Source organism: Lissotriton vulgaris, chromosome 3_1, assembly GCF_964263255.1.
Source record: "Lissotriton vulgaris chromosome 3_1, aLisVul1.2, whole genome shotgun sequence".
Lineage (NCBI taxonomy): Eukaryota > Metazoa > Chordata > Amphibia > Caudata > Salamandridae > Lissotriton > Lissotriton vulgaris.
The window spans coordinates 1,639,134,439-1,639,159,532 of NC_141689.1; the positions used below are offsets into that span (position 1 = coordinate 1,639,134,439).

The following is a 25,094-nucleotide window of genomic DNA, read 5'->3' on the forward strand; positions in this document are numbered from 1 at the left end:
TTCCCAGTGAACTAACCAGGCCTATATATAGTCTTCTCTTTGGTTTGTCATTATAACCAACTGAACTGAGCACAGGTTTTTCACAAAGCAACCACTAGACATACAGTAATATCGTAGCAAATATACAAACTGAAAGTTGAGAAAACAATATATTAACCCTATTAAGTATTAGCAGGCTGTAAATCTTGTACCCCCAAGGTTTGCCTGATGGGATAACAGAATCCTTGCCCACTATGGTAATCTCTGACATTCCATGTGAGAAAATATCTTTAACACACTTTAATACTCTAAAACATCACTCCCAGTAAAACAACGAGGCCTACAGCCTCTATCACTAGCTTGTCACCATAACCAACTCAGGCCTACTGAATTGAGTGTACATTTTCCCACAAAGAAACCACCCGGCACACAGCTATCAAAATGCATATAAATGCAAACTTACAGTTGGCAAAACAATATGCAACTCATCCTGACAGGGATTATCAAACTACAAAACATCTGCCATTAGGATGTTGTCACACTGGGGTTTCCAAAACCAAATGCTGCACCTACTTTAGTAATCTGTAAGATTTCATCTAACACAATACCTGTCTACAGGCTTTAATACAATTTATTAAATATCCCAAAATATCTGTGGCTTTAACACATGCTTTACACAATAAGTAAGTAAGGGTTACTGCTTTTGTTGTGATTTTTGACAATAAACAGATCAGACCAATGGCATCTGAGGTAACGTACCCTGGTGAATCAATCAGGCCTATTGCCTTTTTCATTGGCTTGTCACCATATCAAAGTCAGGCCTACTGGTACGCGTTCATGCTTCCTCATAAGGCAACCATCAAGCATATAGCCATAAAATGCAAATATGTATAAAATGTGACCTGGTAAAACAATATACAACCTCACCAAAGAGGAATTAACAAGGTTTGTCAAAGTGCATCCACATGTTTTGTTAGAGAGTCTAGCACCAAACCCCTTGCCTACTACAATTTCTATTGGCTTTAACACAGCATACTTACAATCCACCATTAAATCCCTAATGGCTTTAATATATGCTTTTTGCAATAAAGATGTCTGTCCTACTGACTGCATTTGTCATAACTTTTCATAATAGACAGATCAGACCTTTAGCCTTGATCATTGCTTTGTCGTCATAATCAACTTGGCCTCATGTACTGGGTATGAGCTTTCCACAGGACACAAACTGCAATACAAGCACTCTTTTTCAGTGGAAGCACAAACATATGGCCATTCAAATGCTTACTCAAGGGAATCAACATGTGAGTTTAGCCAAAGCCCTTTCTTAGCTGTACTTCTTAAAACTCTTTTTCTATTGATCAAAAAAGCTTTGGCGACAGCTGTGCTGTCACCCAGACCAAAAAAATCCCATGAACCAGAAAAGTGCTTCACTGTTCTCTTGCTTCCCCTTTCAAGACATCAGTAAGCTATGAAGCCTTTCTGCAGCTTTGCAACACAAGTAACGTATAAGGCAGCAGTCATGACCGAGATTCCCTTGGATTCATGTTCAAAGGCATGTTTGCAAACACATTGAATTCTAGAGTCTAAAAATTTAGTACATATGGTAGAGACCCTTCTGGCAATAAAAACACCATGTAACATATTCTACGTTTCTTCTTGAGCATAGCTATGTGTTTTGTCAAACAACACTTCGTTTGTTTTCACAATTCTTTTTGCCCATAAGCACCTTGAATGTATACAGCAAGAATACTCACTAACCCACTAAAAGTATTAGATTGGAGGGCAAGATTCCTGCAGAAACCCACTATTGAATAGTGCTATGTTCAAGGACATTGGGGCATTGGATAGCTTTAAGAAATGGGACATAATATGGATAACTTAAGTTGGCAATGTTTAGGACACAGAGGAGTTGAAACAGTTTGGAATTGAACTCTCTTTACATGACTCACATTCCTATGCGTACCTGGTTGAAGCACACCATTTAGCATAGATGAATGGCCTGACAGACCTCCAAGACAGTTTATTGTTTGAATATAGATTCAATTTATACCATTTTTCCTATAGGTAGTGCACAAAATTTAAAAGACCTTAATTAACATCAACCCCGATTGGATTGGGGAACCTAAGAAATAAATTGGAAAGTTGGATAGCCTCAATAGAAGGTACAGACTGGAAAGAGGCATGCACGATTCCTCAGGAGGTGGCAATACTCCCGACATTCCGATTGGTCCAACTGAACATCCTACAACTTTCAGAAGTGGCCCAGTTTGGAAGAATCAGGATATCAGATATAGTGAGTGCTTGAGGGGACTTGAGGTGAGGAACCTTTTTGCACACACTATAGGAATGCTGTTTAGGGCAGGATTTGGACCTGGCTAATGAAGGTAAGACGATTTATTGTCAATCTAACATCTAAACTAGCAATATTGGGCCGTGGAATGAAAACACCCTACCGAAATATGTCAAATACCATACTACCTTGGGCTGGTGGATTACGGGCTTCATGACTAACATCAGATTTTGTGATATGGGTTGGTGCATAATGGCCAATAAGGTGGTGTATGACAGTGCGGTCTGTCCGAAAAAAGTTTGCTAAGATTTGAAGTCGATGAGAAGAGGGTCGGAACTGTAATAGTCTGCTGAGCATCACTACTCGCACCACCAGCACAGAATGAAAGTTAAAGCCTTGGAGACTCGAGAGTAGGATATGATGTATGTAACAAAGTTCATGTTCACCGGCATTAATATGGCTGACGGAGGACTCGACCTCTTACTGCCGAAGACTTTCAACTATGGACCTTTGTACAACATAAATGCAAAACAGTTGTTTGTTTAATGTTTCTTTTTTGAAAATCAATTGAACAAGTTAAAAAAAGTGAAAAAGAATACGGCATAAGATCCAATTAATTACACTAACTTGTTTTCTTACAATAATGAAAACTGCATTTAAGGATGAGGATTCACCACCACGAAGGAGGCTGCAGAGGTAGCCTAAACTGCTCTTTGACCCTAACCAGCGGTGACATAAGGTCCACTAGGGAAAATAGTTGTCAATCATTATACATAAACCATTAAAGGAGATATGGCCGGAGCCTCTCTACCACTTACCAACACTTGTAGGAAATATGTCTTCATTGTTGATTTGTACCTCAATCCAGTCCATGAGAAGGCTCATATACTGAGGCGCGGGCAAGGCTGTAGGCTTCTTGTACTTCAAGTCATCCTGCCACCTGTACTCGTATTTAGGACCACCAGACATCATCGGGCAGGTCCTTTCTGTGCAAAATTCACAGATGGTTCCATAGATGAGGTTGATTCTGTTGAAAAAGTCGACCACATGTACAGCCACCCAGTCATTAAGATCTTCTCCATTTGGGAGCTGCACAGAGGCCTTCAGATCCACACCACACGTCAACGACGCTTGAGCCCGCTTGTGAAGTTCAAACCTTTGGGTTCCAGGCTCAAACTTGCGTTTGGGTCGAAAGGTTTTGTCCTTGTTAAAAACTTGCTTCAATCCTATTGACATTTTATTGTTTTACAGATTTGTAATGCCTTTAAATGAGGCACCCCTGAGTTCTGGCTTGTTAGACTGTTTCCTTGCAGGTCCTGGCACCGCTCCTGTGCCAACTGTCTGAGTAACTTCATAAATAGTTCACCGGTTCCTTCTTTTCACCAGTCTCTTAGATGAAGTCATATTCGTGATGACAGCTGAATAAAGAAGAAAGCAGTAAGTCAGGCATCATACAGTAAACCATGCATTATAAAAGACTGTTCTATGTTAAAAAACAAACTACAATTTCCATCCAAATAGTTACAGTGCGGTCAATGTCAAGAATCACGTTAACCAATTACTACTCCCCCAAAAAGGAATTTGAGAATGTATTGGGCTCGTACTGCATTCAAACAAAAAATAGAGGGTACATCAAATTCACCCAGCTTCTCCTTTCTTCTAGAGCAGCGATAATCTCCAGACCTGGTGACTGCAGCACCATGACACAAGGGCAAGAACTGCTGCAGCCAAGTGATGTCTCATGACACTCTTTACATGTTTATCTTTGGCATATCTTTGAGGGAATATTGACATCACTCAATACGTGACCACAACATCAAGGACCAAAACATTGACATATAAGCATGTATATATTTTATCTGCAGAGTAGCGTGGGAGGCCAGTGCCCGGGGCAGATCGTTAGCACTTTCTAAGTCCCTTCCATATTGAGACCCTTATGCCCAAATGTTTAAAATTTGCATCTCTATGAATTTTGCACCCGGGGCAACCACCCCTGTTGTCCTGCCCATGCTGGTGTATTTTCTACACCTAACTTCACATATGCGTACCTCGATGATGTATGTATCTTCAAGGTACATAGATGTGGGGTTAAGAAGAGTAAACCTCTACCTCCCTCTCTGCAGTTACTTTCAGGATGTTTTAGTCCTTGATAGTCTGGTGACGATAGTGTGTGACCTCAATATCCCCTCCTCAATATCGCACCCTACAAACCGCTCTCCACGTGTACGACAGCGTGGGTGCAGAGAGGAGCACTAGTCTTGCGGCTGCTTCTGGCAGGTAAACTGAGCAGGCAAATAATCACTTCAAGACGAGAATGCAAGTGAGTGAGAAATTGGTTCCATGTTGCTCTTCGAACGCTGACATCTCACATAGCTTTTTAGTCACATAAGAGTTAAGGATACCGTGACTTCAAGTGGCAGTTATAGAACAAGTCTGAACTCTCTTTTCTTTCTTTTTTTCAACCAGAAACGCCCTACCTGGTGAAAACACAGACTGAAAACTCTCTGCCACACTTTCATGATGTCTAGCAATAAGGAATGTATCTGTTGCAATTTCTGTAACAGCAACAGGCTGCAACAGAGAAAAAGCTTCCCAGAGAAGTTAAAAAAGCATGAATTTGTAAACCCAATGTAAATGTTTTGCAAAAATATGCTCTTAAAAGTGCACCAGGAACCTCCGCCTTGCTGTGGTCTTTGATTTTTACCTGCATTGCAAACACTATAGGGGGCTGCTTCTTTTAGAGATTCCGCTATTGACATCATTCATGGGAAGTACAGTGGGCGTGTCCCAGCTGATGGGCTTCAATTAAGTATGGGCGGAAAATCCGTTCCGCTCGTGGATTTTGCGGATTTTCGGTAAATTCGCAATCCGCGAGATTCGCGAATTTCCCGCAAAGTCCGCAAATCCGCGAGCAGCGGATTTTATGGCTTGCTCGCACTGTTCGCGTGAGTTCGCGGCTTCCCAGTTCAACTTCGCGCCCCGCGAATAAGCGCTAAATTGCAGAAATACGATCTTAGCAAAACTGAAACTACTTACCAGGTTCAAAAGTTCAAGCTCATCATTAGTAGCCATTTCCTGTAGTGCTTCCTGAGGGGCCCCTCCAGAGTTCAGTTGCCTACTTGCAACTATTATGTGACCCTGCTCTGACCCTCAGAATAGTTACACATATGCCACAAAGGTCCTGAATTACAGCTAAGGGAGACAAGCAGAAGCCAGGCTGGAAGTTCAAATCCAGTGACACATTAATCAGCCCCTAATTCATTATTGTCAGTTGGGGCAGGGCAGGTGTTGTAACTAATTTTGCAACAATGAAAGCACTTAGCAAGTGCAAAAGATCACTAATCAGGAAGCACTAAGGAAGCAGGTGCCAGCTAAAAAAATATTCTGTGACACATTAATCAGCCCCAAATTAATTCAGGTCACTTGAGGCAGGGAAGGTGTGCTTTGCTTTGCCACAATAATGTACACTGGACAACCAGAGGGTGCTGTGATGAAACAGAGGGTGGCATGGGTGGGCCAGAGGGTGGCATGAGTAGTAAGAGAGTGGCAGTGGTGACAGAGGGTGGCAGTGATGAAGAAGAGTGTCCCAAACAGGCTGGACACGTAGAAACAACAAGTTCGCAAAACTTGCGACCCGACAGGTAAGTTCGCGTTTGCGAAATTGTACAAAACCCTCGCGAACTGGCAGAAACCCGCGCGAACACACAAAAAAAATCCGCAAATTCGCGAGAATTCGCGGATTTTGCGGATTGCGAGTTCGCAAATCCGCAAAATTCGCGAACGCGAGATTCGCAAAATTCGCCCATGCCTAGCTTCAATCTTCAATTGTACCAAACCCTGCTTGGTACAGAGAGCCATGGACACCTTAAGGATTTTGAGGGCTCTGTGCCTAATATATTTTGTGGGCCCCAGTTCAGAAAATCTTTGATTTTATGATCCAATTTCACCTATTTCATGCCCTCTTTTCCCAGGCCACTGACAGTGCACAGGCTCACTGGTCCAAATCTAAATGTTTTTACATCTAATATTCAGGGATAGTGGCGTGTTTTCAATATTGTAAAACAGCAGCAGCTCACTAATATTACTGCAAATAGTCTTTGAAACACCCCCCCCATTTCTCATATTTGAGTGAGGTCCTATTTTTATTTAAAGAATTGATTTATGGGTGTTGCATGAAACATAAACACATGCACAATGACTATAAGAGACTGTCACACTATCCTACATTAAAAATAAATTATAGGAAAACATATTTAAAACCAGCTGTTTAAGAATTATTCAAGGTCATCAGTGCAAGACTCTCTGCAGAACAGAGCTGGCTCTATCAGATCCCCCTGAAAGGCTGGAGCCCTGGGCCAGAGCCCACTTTGCCCTTGCCTTCAAAATGTCTCTGCAGAGGGCCTGATGGGTGATGTTAAAAAAACACCAAAAAGAGTATTAAAGTGCAGGTCGAGTTCCAAATCACCAGGAATCTTTTAATTCAAAATCCAAGCGCAGAATACTTTCCAGAACCTTTAATGAAAACATAAGAAGTTTTACATCAGCTGCCTTTACTTTCTAGAGGCCCTCCCTTCTCATGCCAGCTACTTTTAGTCTTACTTATAAATTGACTGGATGTGGTTTGTGCTGGAACATGAATGGAATGTACTTCTGTGTGAAGAGCCATGCTCCCTCTCACCATGTCGAAAAGGGCATTTCCCATAGGAAAATGAAGAAAATGGATATTGTTGGTACATAAGAAAAGTGAGGCCTGTAAATGACTTAAATAGCCGGCAAGGTCTCCTCGACCTCTGGAACAAATGCTACCTCCCCAGGACAACAGGGAGTTCTGTGTGAAAAGGGAACGCTTTAGATGCATTACCACATAGATGTAATGCTTTGGGATTGTAACAGCAATAGATTACCAATAAATTCTATAACCCAAACCAGTCATTCTCTTTTTCTTAAAAAAAAACATATATATTTATATTGAGTACATCAATACGTAAAAATATTTATAACACTCAAGGTATTCCAGCATTGTTTTCCTCCTGTTGAGCGGCACTCAAGCGAAGCAATCTGATACATATATAGGGTAGCCGCCATTTTACATTTCCCAAGCTCTTCGGCAATCTGTCTCTCCTGTTACAGCCTTTTATGTAACCCACGATGAGTTTGCCACAACTCTCAGATCTTATTCCATTTCTTGGGGACACCTCTGTTCAGTGGCGGTTGGTACCATATGAACATGGTGCGGCGCAATATACTGTAAAACATACATATGAAAAAAGGACATTCAAACATACATTAAACATCTAAGAAAGGAAAAAAAGAAAGACTTGCCTTATCCTCAAGCACGTCCTCGGTGCACTCCAGCACTGGCTCCAGATTCCTCTGAGCTCGAGGTGATATCACACAGCCAACTACTTTGTCCAATCCAGACGCTGCTCTCATGCTGTTAAGCAGCATGAGTGAAGCATCTGGATTGGCTGGAGCAGGCTGCCTGAGTGCTTCAAAAAGAAACTGGATCCCAGTGCCTGTTCTCAAACCCAGCTGTCTAAAACAGCTGAGTTGGAGAAGTTTTAATTGTGCATGTCGGGCTGGCCGTATTAAGATAGCCGGCCAAACCTACATGTGCACTTCAAACCGAAGGGGCCACTCCTCATTGCTGCCAATAAGCAGCAATAACACACTGGTTCCACCCTCACCCCCATATCCATTCAGCAGAGAGTAAAAAATAAAATGGCAATAAAATCAATTATCACAATTTATTTTTCACTCTTTCTGCAGCAGTGTGGAGGGGGGGCAACACTTTCCTGCTCCTATGGAGGAACTGCCACAGCCTCTGCTGTTGTATATTTGTTTTTCCACCAACATACACCAGTCCATATCCTCCTTCGAGCTCGAGAGGTCTGATCTCCTTTCAACTTCCCAAGTTTTGGCAATGTTTCTCTTTGCCATGACCCCTCCAGCAGTCCTTCTCGAAAAACTGCTGCCCCTTTGATTTCTTGCCTATGGTGGCCACTTGAAAGTATGCACACATTGTCTGCATTTTGTCAGTTTCCTTTGTCACTTTCTTCTATTTAGTAGGCCATATTTCTCCCATTCCCCATTATCTAAATTCCACAGATGGGTTCATTCATCTACTGGACCTGGGTTGATTTTCTCATCTCCTGTGTTAGGCAGTCAAAGTATTAGTGCTTCTTCAGCTGAAGGCCATGGCTTGTGTCCCGTTTAGGCTGCGCACAACCCACAGGCCATGCACAGCAGATTCTAGGAGCACCAGCCTGAAGGTCTGCACAGTCAGTTCCAGTATCACGGGTCAGGGCTTGGCCACATCCAGCACCCACCCGACACAGCCAAAGGCCTTGCACTGTGTGTTCCGGAAGTAAAGAGGCTATGTGTATGATGTGACCGAAAGCCCACTGAACACAACCAAAGGCCTTGTAATTCGAGTTCTGGTGAGCATGAGAACTGAACACAATGTTGTTGCACGACGCCTTGTTCAGTGATTCTGAAGACACAGAAAATGGGCATTGGAAAAAGCTGAAGGGCATTCCCCACACCCACAGCCATTACAAATGCCTTAACCATGCACAGAGGCTTCTGCAGTCCCACTATCTCCTTAATACCAGATATGCATAGCAAAGATCACAAGTTGCCGGGGTTCTTACTAAAGTGTATCATAACAAAACCAAAGCTTTACCAACAAAACTTTGTTAAAGTTGAACATTTATGTAAGCCTAAAATCAATGCAGATTATTAACATAACATAGAAATTCCACTAATAAAACTTCAGTTTGATGGATCTTACATCTTAAAAAACCTAAAAGCTACGCAGGTGTGCCATGACATCACGATGTCATGGATACCCCTAAAGTGACATCATCAATGGCATTGATTGGTGATATCACATTTCTATAGACAACATCAATCAATAAAGTAATTTTGGACATAAAGGAGAAGGGTACAGGGCCTGGATGGTGCCACGGAAGTAGGGGTGCTCATTTAAAGGATTTGTGATTTGGCTTTTTGTTTCCATTCCATATTTTCTTCTTTGGAAGTGAAGAGGAACTTGGTTACATCTTTACTTTGCAGTATTAAAAAAAACACTTATTTTCTGTCAGGTCGTGTAGGAATATCTTAATTTTGCTTTAGCTTTCTACTACAACCATACTGTACTGCAGTAGTTGATTTCTCAAGACCATTGTTGATCAACTGACTGGATGTGCTGTATGTGCATAAGACAACAAAGAGCCCAGTTATACTTTGTGAAGTCCATTCTGGCCAAACAAACAATGCTGCACTTGTTTTTTGCCACTCCCTATTCATCATAAAAAAATCACAAATATTTGCTGTCGGTGGGCAATATTTGCCGCTGGTGGGCCACACATTCATGTCTGTCTATCATTTTAAAACAGGCGGCCAATTGTTCTAACTAACTTACAAAGTGTTGACAATTTATTTTAAAAGGCCTTTGTTTTTATTTCACGGTGCATAAAAGAAAAATAAATTCCAAAAAGATTTTTTGTGGCACGCGTAACAATCCCAGCCTGACAAGTTACAGAAGCATTACAACTGTAAACGAAAGTAGATCCAACAATGACATGCTTTGTGTGTAAACACTGCGATGTTCCTTCTAGCCCCAGGTTGAAGAACGGAGACATCCAATCCCTGTGAGATTAATTCAAGACATAAAACTCAAACTGCAAAACATGTCTGTTCTCAGTTTCATCTTGTTTGAGTCTTATTTCTTTGGAAATATTGCGCCATTTTGCAAATTACTGCATTTTGACGAAGAAGATCTACCAGCCTGAAGATAGCTCGGTAATCTAACACTGGTGGCTAGCATCTGATATATATATATATAAATGTATGCGATTTTTTTTTTGGTCTTCTATCTTTCCAGGATGGTTAAAATGAAAATCACTAAACTGGATGATAATAGCAGCCACTAAAAAAGTGTGATATGAAGCACGTTATAAAAAAGTTGTAACCCCTTCAGCACCAGGAAAACGCTGAAGCAGGTCCTCATCACCAGCCGACTAGACTACGGCAGTGCACTCTATGCAGGCACCACCACCAAATTCATGCAAAGACTCCAGACGATCCAGAACGCAGCTGCCAGAGCTCAACATGCCCAAGAGGACACACATCACATCACCCAGCACCTGAAGGACCTCCACTGGCTCCCCGTCCAGAAGAAATGTCATTTCAAGCTTCTGACCCATGACCAAGGACCCTCCTACATGAACCACTGCCAGCATTTCCACCAACCTACCAGGAATCTCCACTCTCCACACCGCGCCCTCGCACAGATACCGCTTATTCACCGCTGCTGCTTCGGAGGATGCTCCTTTTCCCACCTCGCTGCCATATCCTGAAATGCCTTCCCCCTTCACCTCCACACCGCAACCTCGATGATCCTATTCAGGGAGGGACTGAAGACCTGGCTTTATGACTGATGTATATATGTCTGCATGTAGGGAATTTATAGAGTGCAGGAATCACCCCCGAAGGGGTATCTCCACGCTAACATAGAAAACAAGTCAGATGGGCACAGACTCTCATAACTCAAGGCTTGAATAATTCCGTCTTTAGGAGTTTTCTGAAGCGAGCGAGACTAGGACATTTACGTAAATCATCTGGCATAGAATTCCAGTATTTTGGAGCCAAATAGGCAACAGTTTTGCCTCAAGTTCGTATTTTCTTAAAACGAGGAACCACCAGCAAACCTTTGCCTTCCGATCTGAGACACTGGTTCAGACAGTACACTTTGAACTTATCCGCCATATAGCTCAGGCTTGTACCATAAAGAGCTCTGTGAGCGAAACAACAGGGCTTAAACTTTATTCTCTGGTGGATTGTAAACCAATGGAGCAATTTCAGTAATGGCCCAGGGGAGGTGTGGGGTGGTTTATTAAGAGCTAGGCGTGCGGCCACATTCTGGACTGTCTACAATCTGCTAAGAGAGTTGTACGCAGATGCCAATAAAGCATTACAATAGTTCAGGCGACCAATGATCAAAGCCTGAATTAGGGTTCTACGTACAGTGAGGGACAGCCACATGAACACTCTGTGCAAAAAGCTCAAGGTATGATAGCAGGTCCCGGCAGTGGTCATGACATGATCCTTCATCCATAACCGTACATCCAGCTGGACCCCTACCCGGATCCCTACAGCACAGGACCTGGATACCTTCTAGGGTGATAAGCCAGTTTTATGTTGGGCAGAACGGTATACATGCCTTTGTTATATTATTAGAATATGAGACAGGTTTAAAATGTTTAAGGGAACTAGATTGCAAACAAGCAAAAAGTATTTAAACATATTTTTTTGTACGTCACTGTGACGTGCCAGCAATAGATTTCCCGTTAAATTTAAAACGCTTAAAACATCTTTTGCTTTTTTAAATCTTTGTATGTGAACAGGGAGGCCAAGCTCTGCTCCTGTGCACCCACTTATAGACACTCTACCGCACCCCTCCCCCTACAGACGCACTGTGCTTATTCATTCACTGACTCGTTGACTTCATAACATATATGTTCTCTGAAAACTCAAATCACCTAACTTTGAGCAGTAGCAGAAAGTGTACATTTCACAATGCTCGTGCCCAAACCACACTCGGTTAAATTATTCATCCCTTTGTGAACCACTCTCGTGACTTCCGCCATACTTGAAGTTCCAGACCTTTGTCTTCCGGTTGAAAAGCCTTGATCAGTTTTCCATGGAGTCAGTGTTGCAGCAAGGGCACCAGGTTTTCTCATGCAAGCAAGGGAAATGGATCCCGACCCATGTTTTGCGGCAAAATGAGAACTATAATGGGGGCCAAGTGGGACCCTCATACACCTGGGCCGTGGTGCCACAGCACCTGCGTCACTAGTTACAACTAAGACATTGCAAGGAGTTCAAGTCATCACTGCAAAACCTACAGATCAGCTGCTGCCGGACTGGTTTTCTGTACAGTAGCCGCTATATTATATGTCATGTTGTTTCTTTCCATTGTAGCCAAGATACACTGCTTGTTAGCAACAGGGAAGAATGTGACCCCATAACAATACAGCAATCCATTGACAGCAAGTGAAACAATGGTACTTGTGTCTGCATTCATGCTTCGTGCCATCCTCTTCTGTGGCAGGGTGGTTTCTCAGTGTTGTATTGTCCTACCTCTAAGAGAGATTCAGTCTCATTTACAATTAATCGCTGTCACTAACCGCCACTGTGCCCACACAAGTCGTATTGTTTTTGTGATGCTTCGGAAAGCCATATTTCGAACTTGATGTGCGATTTCTTGCACCATTTAATGTGTAGTACAGACTACACAAACCTTCTGGTCATTTATTTTGCAACTGAATCTGAATCTGAAAGAGGGGACTAAAGTTTAAAGAATGGTGAGTGATTAATGCCTGTGAGCTTTATAAATAAGTGCTATGAAAATAGCATTAGCTTACAATATATGTTATTATGGTCCGATTAATACTCTAATATGCTTTTTCCCCACTCAAACTATGAGCTTTTAAGGAATTTAAAAAATGGCACTCCACACTACTCAGACAGGACTTTTAGCAAAATGATTTATAGTGATCCAGACAACAGACAGTGAGTTGGAAGAAAGAAGGACTATATGGGCCTACGCCCTACAACCTTCAACCAACCTGGACTAGCCAAACTTAAACATAAAGCTTCAGGAATGACCCATGACTATGTTTTTCAACCAACCCTTTTTTCAGACAAGCAAGACAACCACCTCTAACATTCTAGAAAGGGATTGACTTCTTCTCCGTACACTTTGGCGTGGTGGGGAAATTGTTGCACTGCTTTAGATTGGACATTGTACAGTATTAGAAATCGTGTCTCTAGTTGGCAGAGGTATGCACAATGTCCCAGTAGGGACCACAATTCCAGTCGGGTTAAGTCACAACACAATCCTAACTTATCCTGTGGCCAGCACCTGGTAGCTTGGCACAGAACAGGCAGGCTTAACTTAGAAGGCAATGTGTAATATATTTGTGCAATAACCCATTGAGTAACACAGTAACTACTCCACAAAAAGACTCCACAGCAGTTTAGAAAAATAGAGAATATTTATCTGGGTAAAAAACCAGTCCAAAACTAACAAAATCCATCAAGTAGACTTTGAGTTATTGAATGTTGAAAAAATAAATCCAATAAAGTGCATGGAAGCAGGTAGCGCTAAAAAGGTTACTTCAGGTCGTGAGGGGCCAGAGCAATTCCAAGATTCAGGCTGATTGCGATGGAGTGTGGGCCAGCTACAGAGACCTACCTGGGCATGTTGAACACAGTACCTTGAATCCTGGAGAACAATGTGTGCAGTGAGGTGAGGCTTTGTGTCGTCTGGCGTTAGTTCTGAGAGCTGTCACCTATGTGACAAGGCTCATGCTGCTTGGCATCGGATTTGGCAAAAACTCAGCTACAAAACCCACTACTGAGGGTCAGAACTAGGAGTAAGCACCTCAGGCAAGGGCAGGACTCACAGGAGGCAGAGTCCGGCAGCACCAGCAGAACTGTGGGAAGTCTTTTGTGTCCCTGAGACTTCAGAAACGGGAGGAAAGCTAACAAGTCCTTGGAGATCACTTTCGAGGGAAGGCAGAGTCCAGCTCTCCTTCCAGTAGAGTCAGAGAGGCCCCAGGGAAACAAACGGAAATGCAGTCCTTCCAGAAAAACAGTCCAGTTGAGTCCTTTGCGCAGCACTGCTGTTCTTCTGACAGAGATTTGATGTAAGCCCAGAAGTGTCTGATTTGATAGTGCCAGAGACCTGGAAATTATACCCAAAATGGGCCTTTGATGTCAGGGAAACTTCGAAGAGTGGTTTTGAAGTGCACCAGTATACATTTCAATCCCAGCCCTCACTCCAGACTACCAGTGGGGGGTTATCAGGCCTTTGTATGGTGTCAGGCCACTACCCTTTGAAGGGTAAGGGTGAGCCCCTTCCCTCAATCTGCCAGGGGAGACCCATTGGAATGCAGATAGGTGCTAAATCACACCCAGCCCTGTCCTGTGGATGTCTAGCAGGAATGCACAAAGAGATCTGTCACCTAGCCCAGCCATGTATTAGAAACAGGCTATAAGGCACACAAAGCAGTACAAGCAGAGAAATGTACACTTTCTAAAAGTGGCATTCTAAAATAGCAATGTTAAATCAGACCTTACCACTAAAGAGGAGTTATCATTACCATTCCAAAGATATGAAACATGAAAAAGCTACTCCTTTCTGCTCTAGAATTACAGCCTAAATTAATGTAGCTGTTTGTCACTACCAGGACATGTAAAACACAGAAGTACATGTCCTGCCTTTTACTTACTAGCGCCCTGCCCTTTGGGTTATCAAGGGCCTTTCTTAGGGGTGACTTATATGTAATAAATGGAGAGTTTAAGGCTTGGCAATTAGGTTTAAATGCCAAGTCAAAGTGGCAGTAACTTGCACACACACAGGCACAGCAGTGGCATGCCTGAGACATGGTTAAGGGGCTTCATATGTGGGTGTACAATCAGTGCTGAATGCCCCCTGGTAACATTTAATTTACATGCCCTGGGCACATGTAGTGCACTTCACTATGGACTTATACGCAAATTTAATATGCCAATTGGGTATGAGCCAATGTTACCATGTTGAGGGGAGAGAGCACAAACTCTTTAGCACTGCTTAGCAGTGGTAAAGTGTGCAGAGTCCTAAAGCCAGCAAAAATGTGTACAAAAAAATCGAGGGAGCCACGCAAAAAGTTGGGGGAAGACCACCCTGAGGTTGTCAGGTATAACATACAGCAAAGGCTCATGATCGAATAAAGTGATCTGGAGACACGGTGCAGGACTTCTCTAACAAAGCACCCATCTGAATGGAGCCAGTCCTGGTCTAACTTCGATGCAAAGACATTGACCTCATTCAAGAGCTGACGAGACCAAATTACCCAACTCGCTTGGTGCACTCAGGAGTGACCTGGGGATGAGATGCTACGTGCAATAAAAAAACTGTAATAAATAAACTACTAATACGTTTCATGAAGATATGTTATTTGTAATTGTACCAGAACACTGTGAAAATACATTCTGGTTCAGTCTTGTTCTGCACTGACAGGGGTTCAATCTTCAGTTTTCCACAATTCCATTTCATAACAATCTCTTGGAAAAACATTTCTGCCATGCTTGATTCCCAGAATTACTTTCAAAGAGTTCATGGGAATTTTATATTTCAGCCATGTTTGCCATAAATACTTTTCAGCAATTATACATTACGTGTGATTCATTTTTTGAGAACCGTTGTTTTATAGACAAGACAATAAATGCCATCACTTACATGATCATGCTTCCAATGGGAATTACACCCAGCATATTCTGTATTCACATCCATGGAGTATCTGCTTTACAAACGTTTACAAAATACAAGTGGTAGCTCATTTGACGCCTTACATATACCATATGTTATATAATATGTTTTGGAGTCGGCAGGAGCTATCCTTTTAATGTGAAATGCATGACACAATCCAGCGAGAAACAGTGGACTATACCTATCTTATATCATCAAAATCAATGGGGTGACCCATTGACCCCCAGAACCTGGGGAACTACTGGTATATAAGAACAATTGGTACTGTAGGGAAGTGTAAATTTTTTTATATCAATTTTTTAGTGATACCCTGGGAAATATCAATGTATGGCGTGACATATATCTTGACAGATACAAAGAACTTGATACTGACATAAACAAATAAAAGTACTTAATAAGATATCTAAATTCTTCATATATCTTAAAGAGACACAAATGTCCAACATCAAAGAAGAGAACACAGGGCTGGTATTTGACATGAATAACACATATAAGTGCCATACAAGAGTGTGCCTTAACATGTAACATAATACAAGACTCATGACAATATACAAAGAAACACAGAAAAACTCAATTTGGTGTCTGTTTACAATTCAAATATACTCAAACATTTTTCATAATTTCTTGTTGATAGATATGTGAAATATTGATACGAAACACCTATTCTTATCGTCGATGTTTCAACCCTATCCAACAAGTGTATTCATACAATCAGCACCTTGGGTCTTCCTCAGGACTAGAGAAAAAATCAGCCAGTGTGATGAAAGATAATATGTGTCAGTTAGGTATGAAACTACTTAATTGAAGAAAGGAGGGTGTTGTAACCGTAAAAATTTCACCTGGTCATACTAGACAGGTACAACCACAATCCTCCTTGAGGTATCGTAGAAAATGAAGGATCATATGTATCCTCTGATAAGCTGGGTCCTCTCTATGGACCTAAATCATCAAAATGCAGAGTATAAATACCACTAGTTGACATACATTTGAAAAAAACAGAGAGACATTATACCTCTCTTACCTGATGAGTAAAAAAATGTGGATGTGATTTATGTAATCACATGCAAATGTCACAGGATGTATGTGGGACAGGCGAGGCAAAAGTTCAAAACCAGAATCCTACAACATGGTTCAAGGATTCGGTGTAAGACAGAAAGGGCGCCATTGGTTGAACATTTCCAAAGAATGCAGCACACAATAGACAACCTAGGGTGGTGGGTCCTGGAGAAGGTAATTTATAACCCCAGAGGTGGAGATATAACATCTATCTTAAACATGCAAGAGGTTCTTGGAACTGCCATCAGCAATACTTTCTTTATCAAACAGTGGTATTCATACACCATCCTCGCGTATCTTCAGTCAACAAGAGATGCCTGCCAAATGAGCATGGTGGACCACACACTACAAAGTAGTCCTTTAGTTGGCAGGAGGTGTTTTAAGCAAGATTTAGCACCCCCTATGATTCAGCAATACAAATATTAGCAATAAATTGGGCTTTTGCACACTCTTAAACTCTCAGTTAGAGTGCATCTCTACAATCTCCACTGTGATTGAATATAGGAAGAAGCCTGCCACGAATAAGACACGTGAAGCAGCACAAAAATATTAAAAAGATAATTCTTCATGTGTTAAGTACAATTTTTGGCAATTCGCTACTTTTTTTCCCAAGAGAGATTAAAAAATATTTTAAGATCCGTCCACATGCAGGTCACCGCTCAAGGTGACTTATCCAATACAAGTATGAAAAGTGCCTTGGGAACGTTAAATGCATTCTACAGTGATGAGGGCTGCAGCCCTTATATATACAAAATTACAGACACTTTGGCACATTCAGAATTGCTCAGAGTGCGATTGGTAGAGATCCCCTTGGGCGTTCCTCAGGATTGCGACTTAAACTCAAAGACGGTTAATGCCTTTGCTCATTGACTCGTAAATATAACGCTGAGCATTAGTAACTGATCTGCCTCTCATCAAAGATGCAAGGCGGTTCTTATTAAGACAATTATTTTTAAACCATAAATTTCCCCCCTCCTAATTAAACTAGAAAAATTTTATGATTGTTTTGCCCTCGCCTGTAATATTAAATACATTTTTTTTTAAATGTTGATGTGATGAGGGGTTAATGGCCGATAATCTTGCCGTTTACTTTAAATTTTCTTTTGTGTATGTTGATGTGACTGCTTTTTATATGAGTGTTTCTATAACTGATACTAACTGACACACTTTTATTGGAAAATATGATTTATTACGGTCATATTATTTGAAGATTATTATACATGTTTAGAAAGTAAACTCTTGTTTAGATGGACTTAACCATGTCCTAATAAACGGTTTTAATAATACAGTAATACAGAACCAGCATAAGAATAAACTTCTTCGTATAGCCAACTGAAACCTCTACAGCATGCCTGGCACCAAAGAACGGAATGTTCCCTCTGCCCAGTAAGCCTGATGCCTAGAAAGAAAACCAGGAGATAGATCTATGTTAAGTTATGTTGGAGTCATTTGGCCAGTGCACACTCAACAATTAGCATAGCCTCCAGGGTTGCTTCCTTCTTTTGAGTGGAGGAGCGTCGCCCTACTAAAATGCCCCCATAAATGCCCCAGAGTCGAAAAATAAAATGGTCATGAAGTTAATTAATTACCATTTTATTTTTAGCCAACCCGTCCTGAACCGAGTGTCAGGACGGGGGCGGGACCTGCTGAGTGGCAGCAGTGGTGGGCTGCCTATGCACTAGTTTATAGTGCACTATTTCTTTGTCCGACCGTCTTGCAAAGGTCAGCCTGACATATGCACTATAAACCTCTCAACCCAGCTGTCTTTGACGGCTGAGTTGAGAGTGGGGTTAGTGCCTGCAGAAGCCTACAGTATCCTTGGGAGTGCTTAGAGAGGCCGCTCCCTCCAATTCTGCCTCTTATCTCAAGCTGGTTAACAGCATGAGAGCAGCACAAGGACTGGTCAAGTAGGTTAGCTGGGGTCCTGGACGCGACAACAGGAAAAGAAGAGGACCGGAGCAAGAAGGACATGTCTGTGCAAGCAGGTAAGTGACTATTTGTTTGCTTTTCTTTTTTTAGACTAATTATTTTATGCACCCGGCCCTCCACTGCCATAGTTGCCAGCCGCCACTGATCGCCTCTGAGCGCTAACAGAATTGGGTATCTTCCAATCTTGGTTTCATGTACTCCATAAAACACGTTTTATGATTTGGTTTGTAATGCGGTATCAACAGTGGTATACTTGTGGGTTTTGTACAGTTTCTGGTAAGCATGTCCTAATCTGTGAAAAGTCTGTAATTTACATTGTTGCATCCAGAGGTTATAAAATGTATATAAAAGTTTTGATGGAATTGCTTGCTAGGGGTGTGAAATGTTCATGTCCCACCCCAATGGACTGAAGCAGTGGAGGGAGGGGATGTTAAACCCCTCCTGGGGAATGTTGAACGCAGGTGGACTATCTGGAAGGAAAGGAAACAGGGCTTAACCTCAAATGACGATTTCGTCTGCTTTGTTAAATTCCTGGAAGAAGCACGGAATGTGCGGTCCAATTTGGTGGGACCCACTGTCCCAGGTACAGTCTGCGTTTCACTCAAATTAAATTGACCGAAACATCTTCCATCCATCCTAGTGCAGAAGGCTCAAAAAGGTCTTTCATCCTAATTAGTTCACAAACCACAAAAACACAGCAATATCAGATTGTCCTTTCCACTGATGATTATGCGCTTAAGTGGAATATTCCACTCATACTTTCGTTGTCATTAGAATCAAACACTGAGCTGAGTCTTTACTTGAAGCAAGTGCTGTTGTTAACAGTAATGCTGCCAGCCTAGCAAACCACCATCCTAACATATTTGCATTGTGGATGATCAAGCATTGTGGGTAGAGGTTTTTTTCATGCATCATTTAATATGGTATTAACTGTACATAGCCACATATATGCTCTCTCTTTAAAATGAAAAAATACATTGCTCAAAAGGATTATGGTTCATTTCTCTGCAGACTTACACTACATTCTCTCCTCCCCACTAGAAACACTTTCATTTGACAGCACTCAGCATATAATAGCCAAGGTCGAAAATGAATTTGTCAAATGAGGAAAGTGACTACTCAGCGACCACTGGAGTCAGTACAAGCCAATGGAGAAATGCCAGGTATAAATGTTTCAAATCATAAGTTACAAGAAAGAAAACAATGGTGGAAAAATGTAATATACCCACGTTGCCACTCTGCATGAAAAAAAGATGCCTTAAACATGGCGAAGAAAGACAAGTCCTGAATAACTCTTTTAGATTCTGGTGCTGATTAACTCGGGAAGTCGTAAACATTCTCTGGAAATGGGAAAATGTTAATAAGGTCAAAAGCTCAACAAAGCAGAAAGCTGAACAATTAAACAATCAACCCATCTTCTTTAAGAAATAAGAGTCAAGCAGTTGGGTACAATTTACAAAGGTCGGCTTCACCCAGCTGTGGTTTTAAGCCTTAATGAAGCTGGTCAGTGTCTGTAATTGGCAGTGAAAGAGAAGCCGCATTACAACGGGTTTTGGAGAGTGGAAATGTGCTCGCTCAAACAGGAACAAGTCTGTGTGTGGCAAAAAACATTCGTATCCATTACAAAAGGGCGGGGAATAAAACAACCCCTCAATTTGGAGCTAAATGATGACGTTTAACGCCTTGCATGCTCGTGACGGAACCATTCCGTCACGAGCCACGGTGGTGCTGTGCTGGTGACGGAATGGTCCCGTCCCGGCCCGGCCGCCGCGCCTGGGCGGTGCTGATTACGTGCCTGCGCTGAGCATTCTATTAGGCAGGTGGGACCGTGACGGATTCCGTCACAAGCACAGCGCCACCGCGGCTCGTGATGGCGGCGCCGCGCGGCCCCCCTCCCCCCTAGCGCTGCGGCGGAATTACCGCCGCAGCCAAGGGGCTAATACCTATAACTTTATAAACTTTGTTGCTGCAGAACTATAAACAGGTGTGCGTAAATTGAATGCTAATGTGCATTTGCTCTTTCGCTACGGTGCAAGCATTTTCCCCGCGGATAAACTCTTACCCCAAGTTCCTCTGTAAATATGGGGGTGATCAACCTCAGACTCGCACAGAAAATGGATATCTATCTTCGTAAACAATCTACAAACTGGGTGTGCACACTCACAAAGGGGTAAGTATGTGGATGTTTATTCTGTAGGGTTGCCCAGCCAGAATTCTAAATTGACATAAGTGGCAATTTCTGCATGGTGGAGAAAGAGCTACATTACCCCCTCATCGTCGTTCGACCTGCTGGTCCCAGACCTAAACCTAAACAGTAGGTTGACTTCGCCTCCGACAGAGGTATACCATGCCCTGGGCCATGCCGACTTCTTCCATTTCTATTACTATTACTAGTATAAATAGCTCCCTCCCCCTTCTACCTGTACAGTGTTTTCTCTGTCCTCTGGAAAAGATGTAAGCATTGTTAGTTTTTGTATGCACAATGTTATGATTCTTACTTATTTTGTTCTTTTACACGGACGTGAGGAACTCGTTTGCACTGTTCTTATGGCACGCTTCCCGTCCATGGGTTGGGCTGGGGACCGATGCTCACATTGGAGGTCAGGCCAATGGCGATCCGTGTAGTGCATAGTTTCCAACATATGAAAAAAAAATATGGGACACTTTGCAGGACAGGGATGCTGCAGGATAGAAAGTTCTTGTTCGAGTACTTGTGTGTAATAAAGAGGATCAGTTTCTGCAACAATATTACCGGGACAGTCTCCAACTTGCTGGGACTGTCGCTGCAGAAACGAGACAGTTGGCAACTATGGTTGTGCGGTATTCATGACCGCCGTCAGTGCGCCTTGGGACCCTAGCTGGATCCGGAAGACTACGCATTTGTTGGGTACCACAAGAATTAGATTTGGTCACTTGGCAACAGTATATAAACAGGAAGGACGCGTCCTAGCACGTCACTTACCTGTTTTTGATATACAGGACAAAAAGGTGGCTCGTAGGGAGCATTTTGTTGAGCAGGAGGTGGAAAAATTGCTAAGATGAAGCGGGTCTTCAAATTTCCAGTGAGTCTGAACATGAGATATGCCATGCTGCCACTTGGTCGTCCCATCAAACATTTGTTGAACACTACAGCAGTGGTTTTCTAACTTCTTAATGGTGCGCCCCGTGTACAAAGAAAACCCATTGAGTCGTACCCCTCAATGTTTCTCAATTATTCTGCTAAACTGGCAATGTTTAAATATGTCTAAACATATTTAAACATGTCCGGTAAGTTCTGTCACCCCCTTTACACATACTCCCAGTCAGGATATAAATCACAAAAGATGTTAGTGATGGCCCATTACAAAGTGGCTTACTGCCGCCTCATTTTGTATCACTTAAAACAAAGCATGATGCTTCTTTTGCCCAGAACCTGGTGCCTCCCACCCCCGGAATCACTTAAGGCTCCCCCAGGGGTGCTGTCCTCCAGTTTGAAGACCTCTGCACTACAGGTTGGATCTGACTGATTCAGTGAGTTCTTCTGGTTCATCAGTTTTGAAAACAGAAATGATGCAATTGTTGTTCAAATAACATTTGGTCTGAGCATCGTTTGTTGTCAGTGCATGTTTTGTAACCTTGGTACATTCTCACTGTTTAGGTCTGGGATGAGGAGTACAAAGATGAGGGGGGTAATTGGCCGAAATGTATATTTATAAAGAATTGTTCTACCGAATATCAACCCGCAGAATATTATGGTGTGGTACAAAAATATCGGGGGACAAAATATTGAAAGGTAAGTGCATATAAGGAAGTACAAATTTACTATTCCTAACTCCACATCTACGTGCCTCGAAGATATATGTATTGAGTATGAATGTATATGTGAATGCGGGGTAGAAAATCAAAACCTACTTTCCTTTCAATCTTTTTTTCGATCTTTTGCTCTCAATATTGTGTCCCATCGATAGTCTGGGGTCGATATTCAGGGTGCACGCCTTTATAAATGTAACCTGCCCTCATCTAATCACACACAAAAAAGTGTGTGTTCCACAGAGGCATCTTCACTACTAGCATGTTTTTTTTCTCCAAAACTGCACAATAGTACACAAAGCTCTTGAACAGAAAAAAGCCAAAACGGGTCTGTGAACCATTGCTTCAAGTAAAAATAGGTAACGTGTCATTTCAGCCTTTTCACTCTCTTTTGCAGGAGTAGAGATTTCTGTTCCCCATTCCATGATCAGATATGGTGCCGACGGGCCTCCGAAGGGGTGTGGCTCCCTCAGAGGAAGTGCCTAAAGATGTAGGGGCTTATTTACAAGGCCCTTGCACCACTTTGCGTCATTTTTAACATGGGAAAAGTGACGCAACAGTGGTGCAAGAAGCTTGTAAATCTGCCACATACTGTTTTGCTGCGGTGAATGGGGATAAAAGATCACAGGTTGCACTTAGTATTGTTGGCAGAAGGCGCTAAACCCATCGGGCTCAGCCTTTTGTAATTGCTAAGGCGCTGTGGGGTTTCCTGTGGTAAACCAGAAAAGGACAAAAATAAACGAGCTGCTCGTTGTAGCCATTTACATAACACACTGGAACAACATCTCGCTGACACCGGAAATGGTTTATGTTCCTTGGCAATGCATAGAAAAGTCTTATGACTAAGCCATTTTTAACCATACACAAGTCATTAAATAGGAGAAATTTTACTATTTACACAGAGGAGAAACATTAATTGCTGTTACTAATTCACGTTTCATAACTGTGGTCAAGTTGACGGTAACATGCTTACGTCTTTTCACCCTTTCAAAGCATATGTCGATGCAGCTACTACCGTTAACGTAGGTATCAGTAACCACGGTTATTTATAGTATTACGACACTGCAAAGCTGTTTAGCTAGTTCGGGGTATAAACTTGCTTTGAGAAAGACTCATGTTTTCTTTTGTATAGTGAAATGTATTTGCAAAATTCATTAGTGCATAGTGCTTTATTGACCTGTGAATATTATTTCATCTTCTAAGCAGTGTCGGGCCCCGAGTAGCCTTTGCGGACCCCTCAGGAGTCCCCAGACCATAGGTTAAGAACCACCAGGCCCGGTTCCAGGAATTTTTATTTGGGTGGGCCAAGGATGCATTCGGGTGGGCCGCTGCGGGCTCAATTTGTCGCATATAAGTCTAGGCAGGCCTGTTTCAGGGCCCTCCTTTATCTCTTCTTAGTCTTACAAGGCCCAGTAAAACACACTCTTTCCCAAATCTCTTTCTAAATGTGATCACTCTCAAAAAGTTTTTTTTCCATGTAATGTCCCTTTGGTGGAAAGAGGAGGTTTCTGGGGTGGGAGTATCAGGCAAGTGACACTTCTCAGGCTCCTTCTGTGCGAGCCTTCAGGGAGAATCCCTCTTCATTACTACCGCCACCTGACCACGGACTATGCAGCGCACTCCCTTACAGGCTTGATTATCCACTACTCCTCTCCAGTGCACCTTGTCTCACAGATGACCTTGGGCCCCAGCCCCATATCAGGCACCATCGGGCTCTACTTCCATATTTCCGAGTAAAAACATTAGTAAAATCACCTTCAAACTTAAAACATTGAATATAGTAGTAAATATAATTAGCACACACTTTAAAGTATCTTAAATAAACAAAAACAGAAAGCCTGGCTTCAGCGCTGATGTGAAAGTCTTTTTGGCGCCGCACCAATAACCTCTTTCTCTGTAAATACCTTAACCCCCACCTTCCAACAGTGCCCCTCATCTCTCAATGACCCCCTCTATTGACCTCCTCCTCCGATTCCCTCACAGCCACACGACACAAGTGCCCCTCATCACCCCATAGCCCCTCCCCCTATTGATCTCCTCCTCGATTCCCTCACTGCCACCCACAACCAGTGCCTCTCATCTCTCCCTAACTCCCCCTCCACACCATTACCTCTTCCTCTGATTCTCTCACTACCACCCTCTACCAGTGCCCCTCGTTGCTCCATAGCCCCTCCTACTACCTCCTCCTCGGAATCCCTCACTGCCACCCCCCAACAGTGCCCCTCATCTCTCCGTAGCCCCTCCCACTACCTCCTCCTTGGATTCCCTCACGGCCACCCTCCAACAGTGCCCCTTATTTTTACGTTGCCCCTCTTTCATATGATTACAATAGAACATGGCGCGCCGTCCTCGCACCCGGGGGCATTTGGTTCGTAGTGAGTTCTGAACTGGACTATACATGCGCTCTCTGCTCTCGGTATAATCTTGCTGTAGATGTTTACAATAGAACATGGCGCGCCGTCCTCGCACCCGGGGGCATTTGGTTAGTAGTGAGTTCTGAAATGGACTATACATCCGCTCTGTGCTCTCGCCTCGTAGAGTACATACCCACCTGCCTCCAGAGAGCACTGCTCCAGTGGCGTAACAAAGCCCCCGCAGCCATGCAGGGGGGTGAGCTCCTGAGCTCCAGGGGCATCCTCAGCACAGTACCCTGGCCTGAGAGCTCCTGAGTGAGTCGGGAGGGGGCCCCGCCATGTACTTTGCAGAGGGCCCCCTCTAGCTCGTTACGTC

The 25,094-nt window shown here is 42.8% G+C and overlaps 1 protein-coding gene across 2 annotated transcripts in view; it reads right to left on the reverse strand.

Moving 5' to 3' along the window:
* The window catches only part of MOB3B (MOB kinase activator 3B), a 376,645-nt gene that overhangs the window by 222,052 nt on the left and 129,499 nt on the right, over positions 1–25,094 (reverse strand). For both annotated transcript variants that reach the window (XM_086962129.1, XM_086962130.1), the window contains one exon: positions 3,088–3,687. In XM_086962129.1, the coding sequence (XP_086818255.1) occupies positions 3,088–3,505 (418 nt within the window). In that variant the 5' untranslated portion in view covers positions 3,506–3,687. The remainder of the gene's footprint in view (positions 1–3,087; positions 3,688–25,094) is intronic.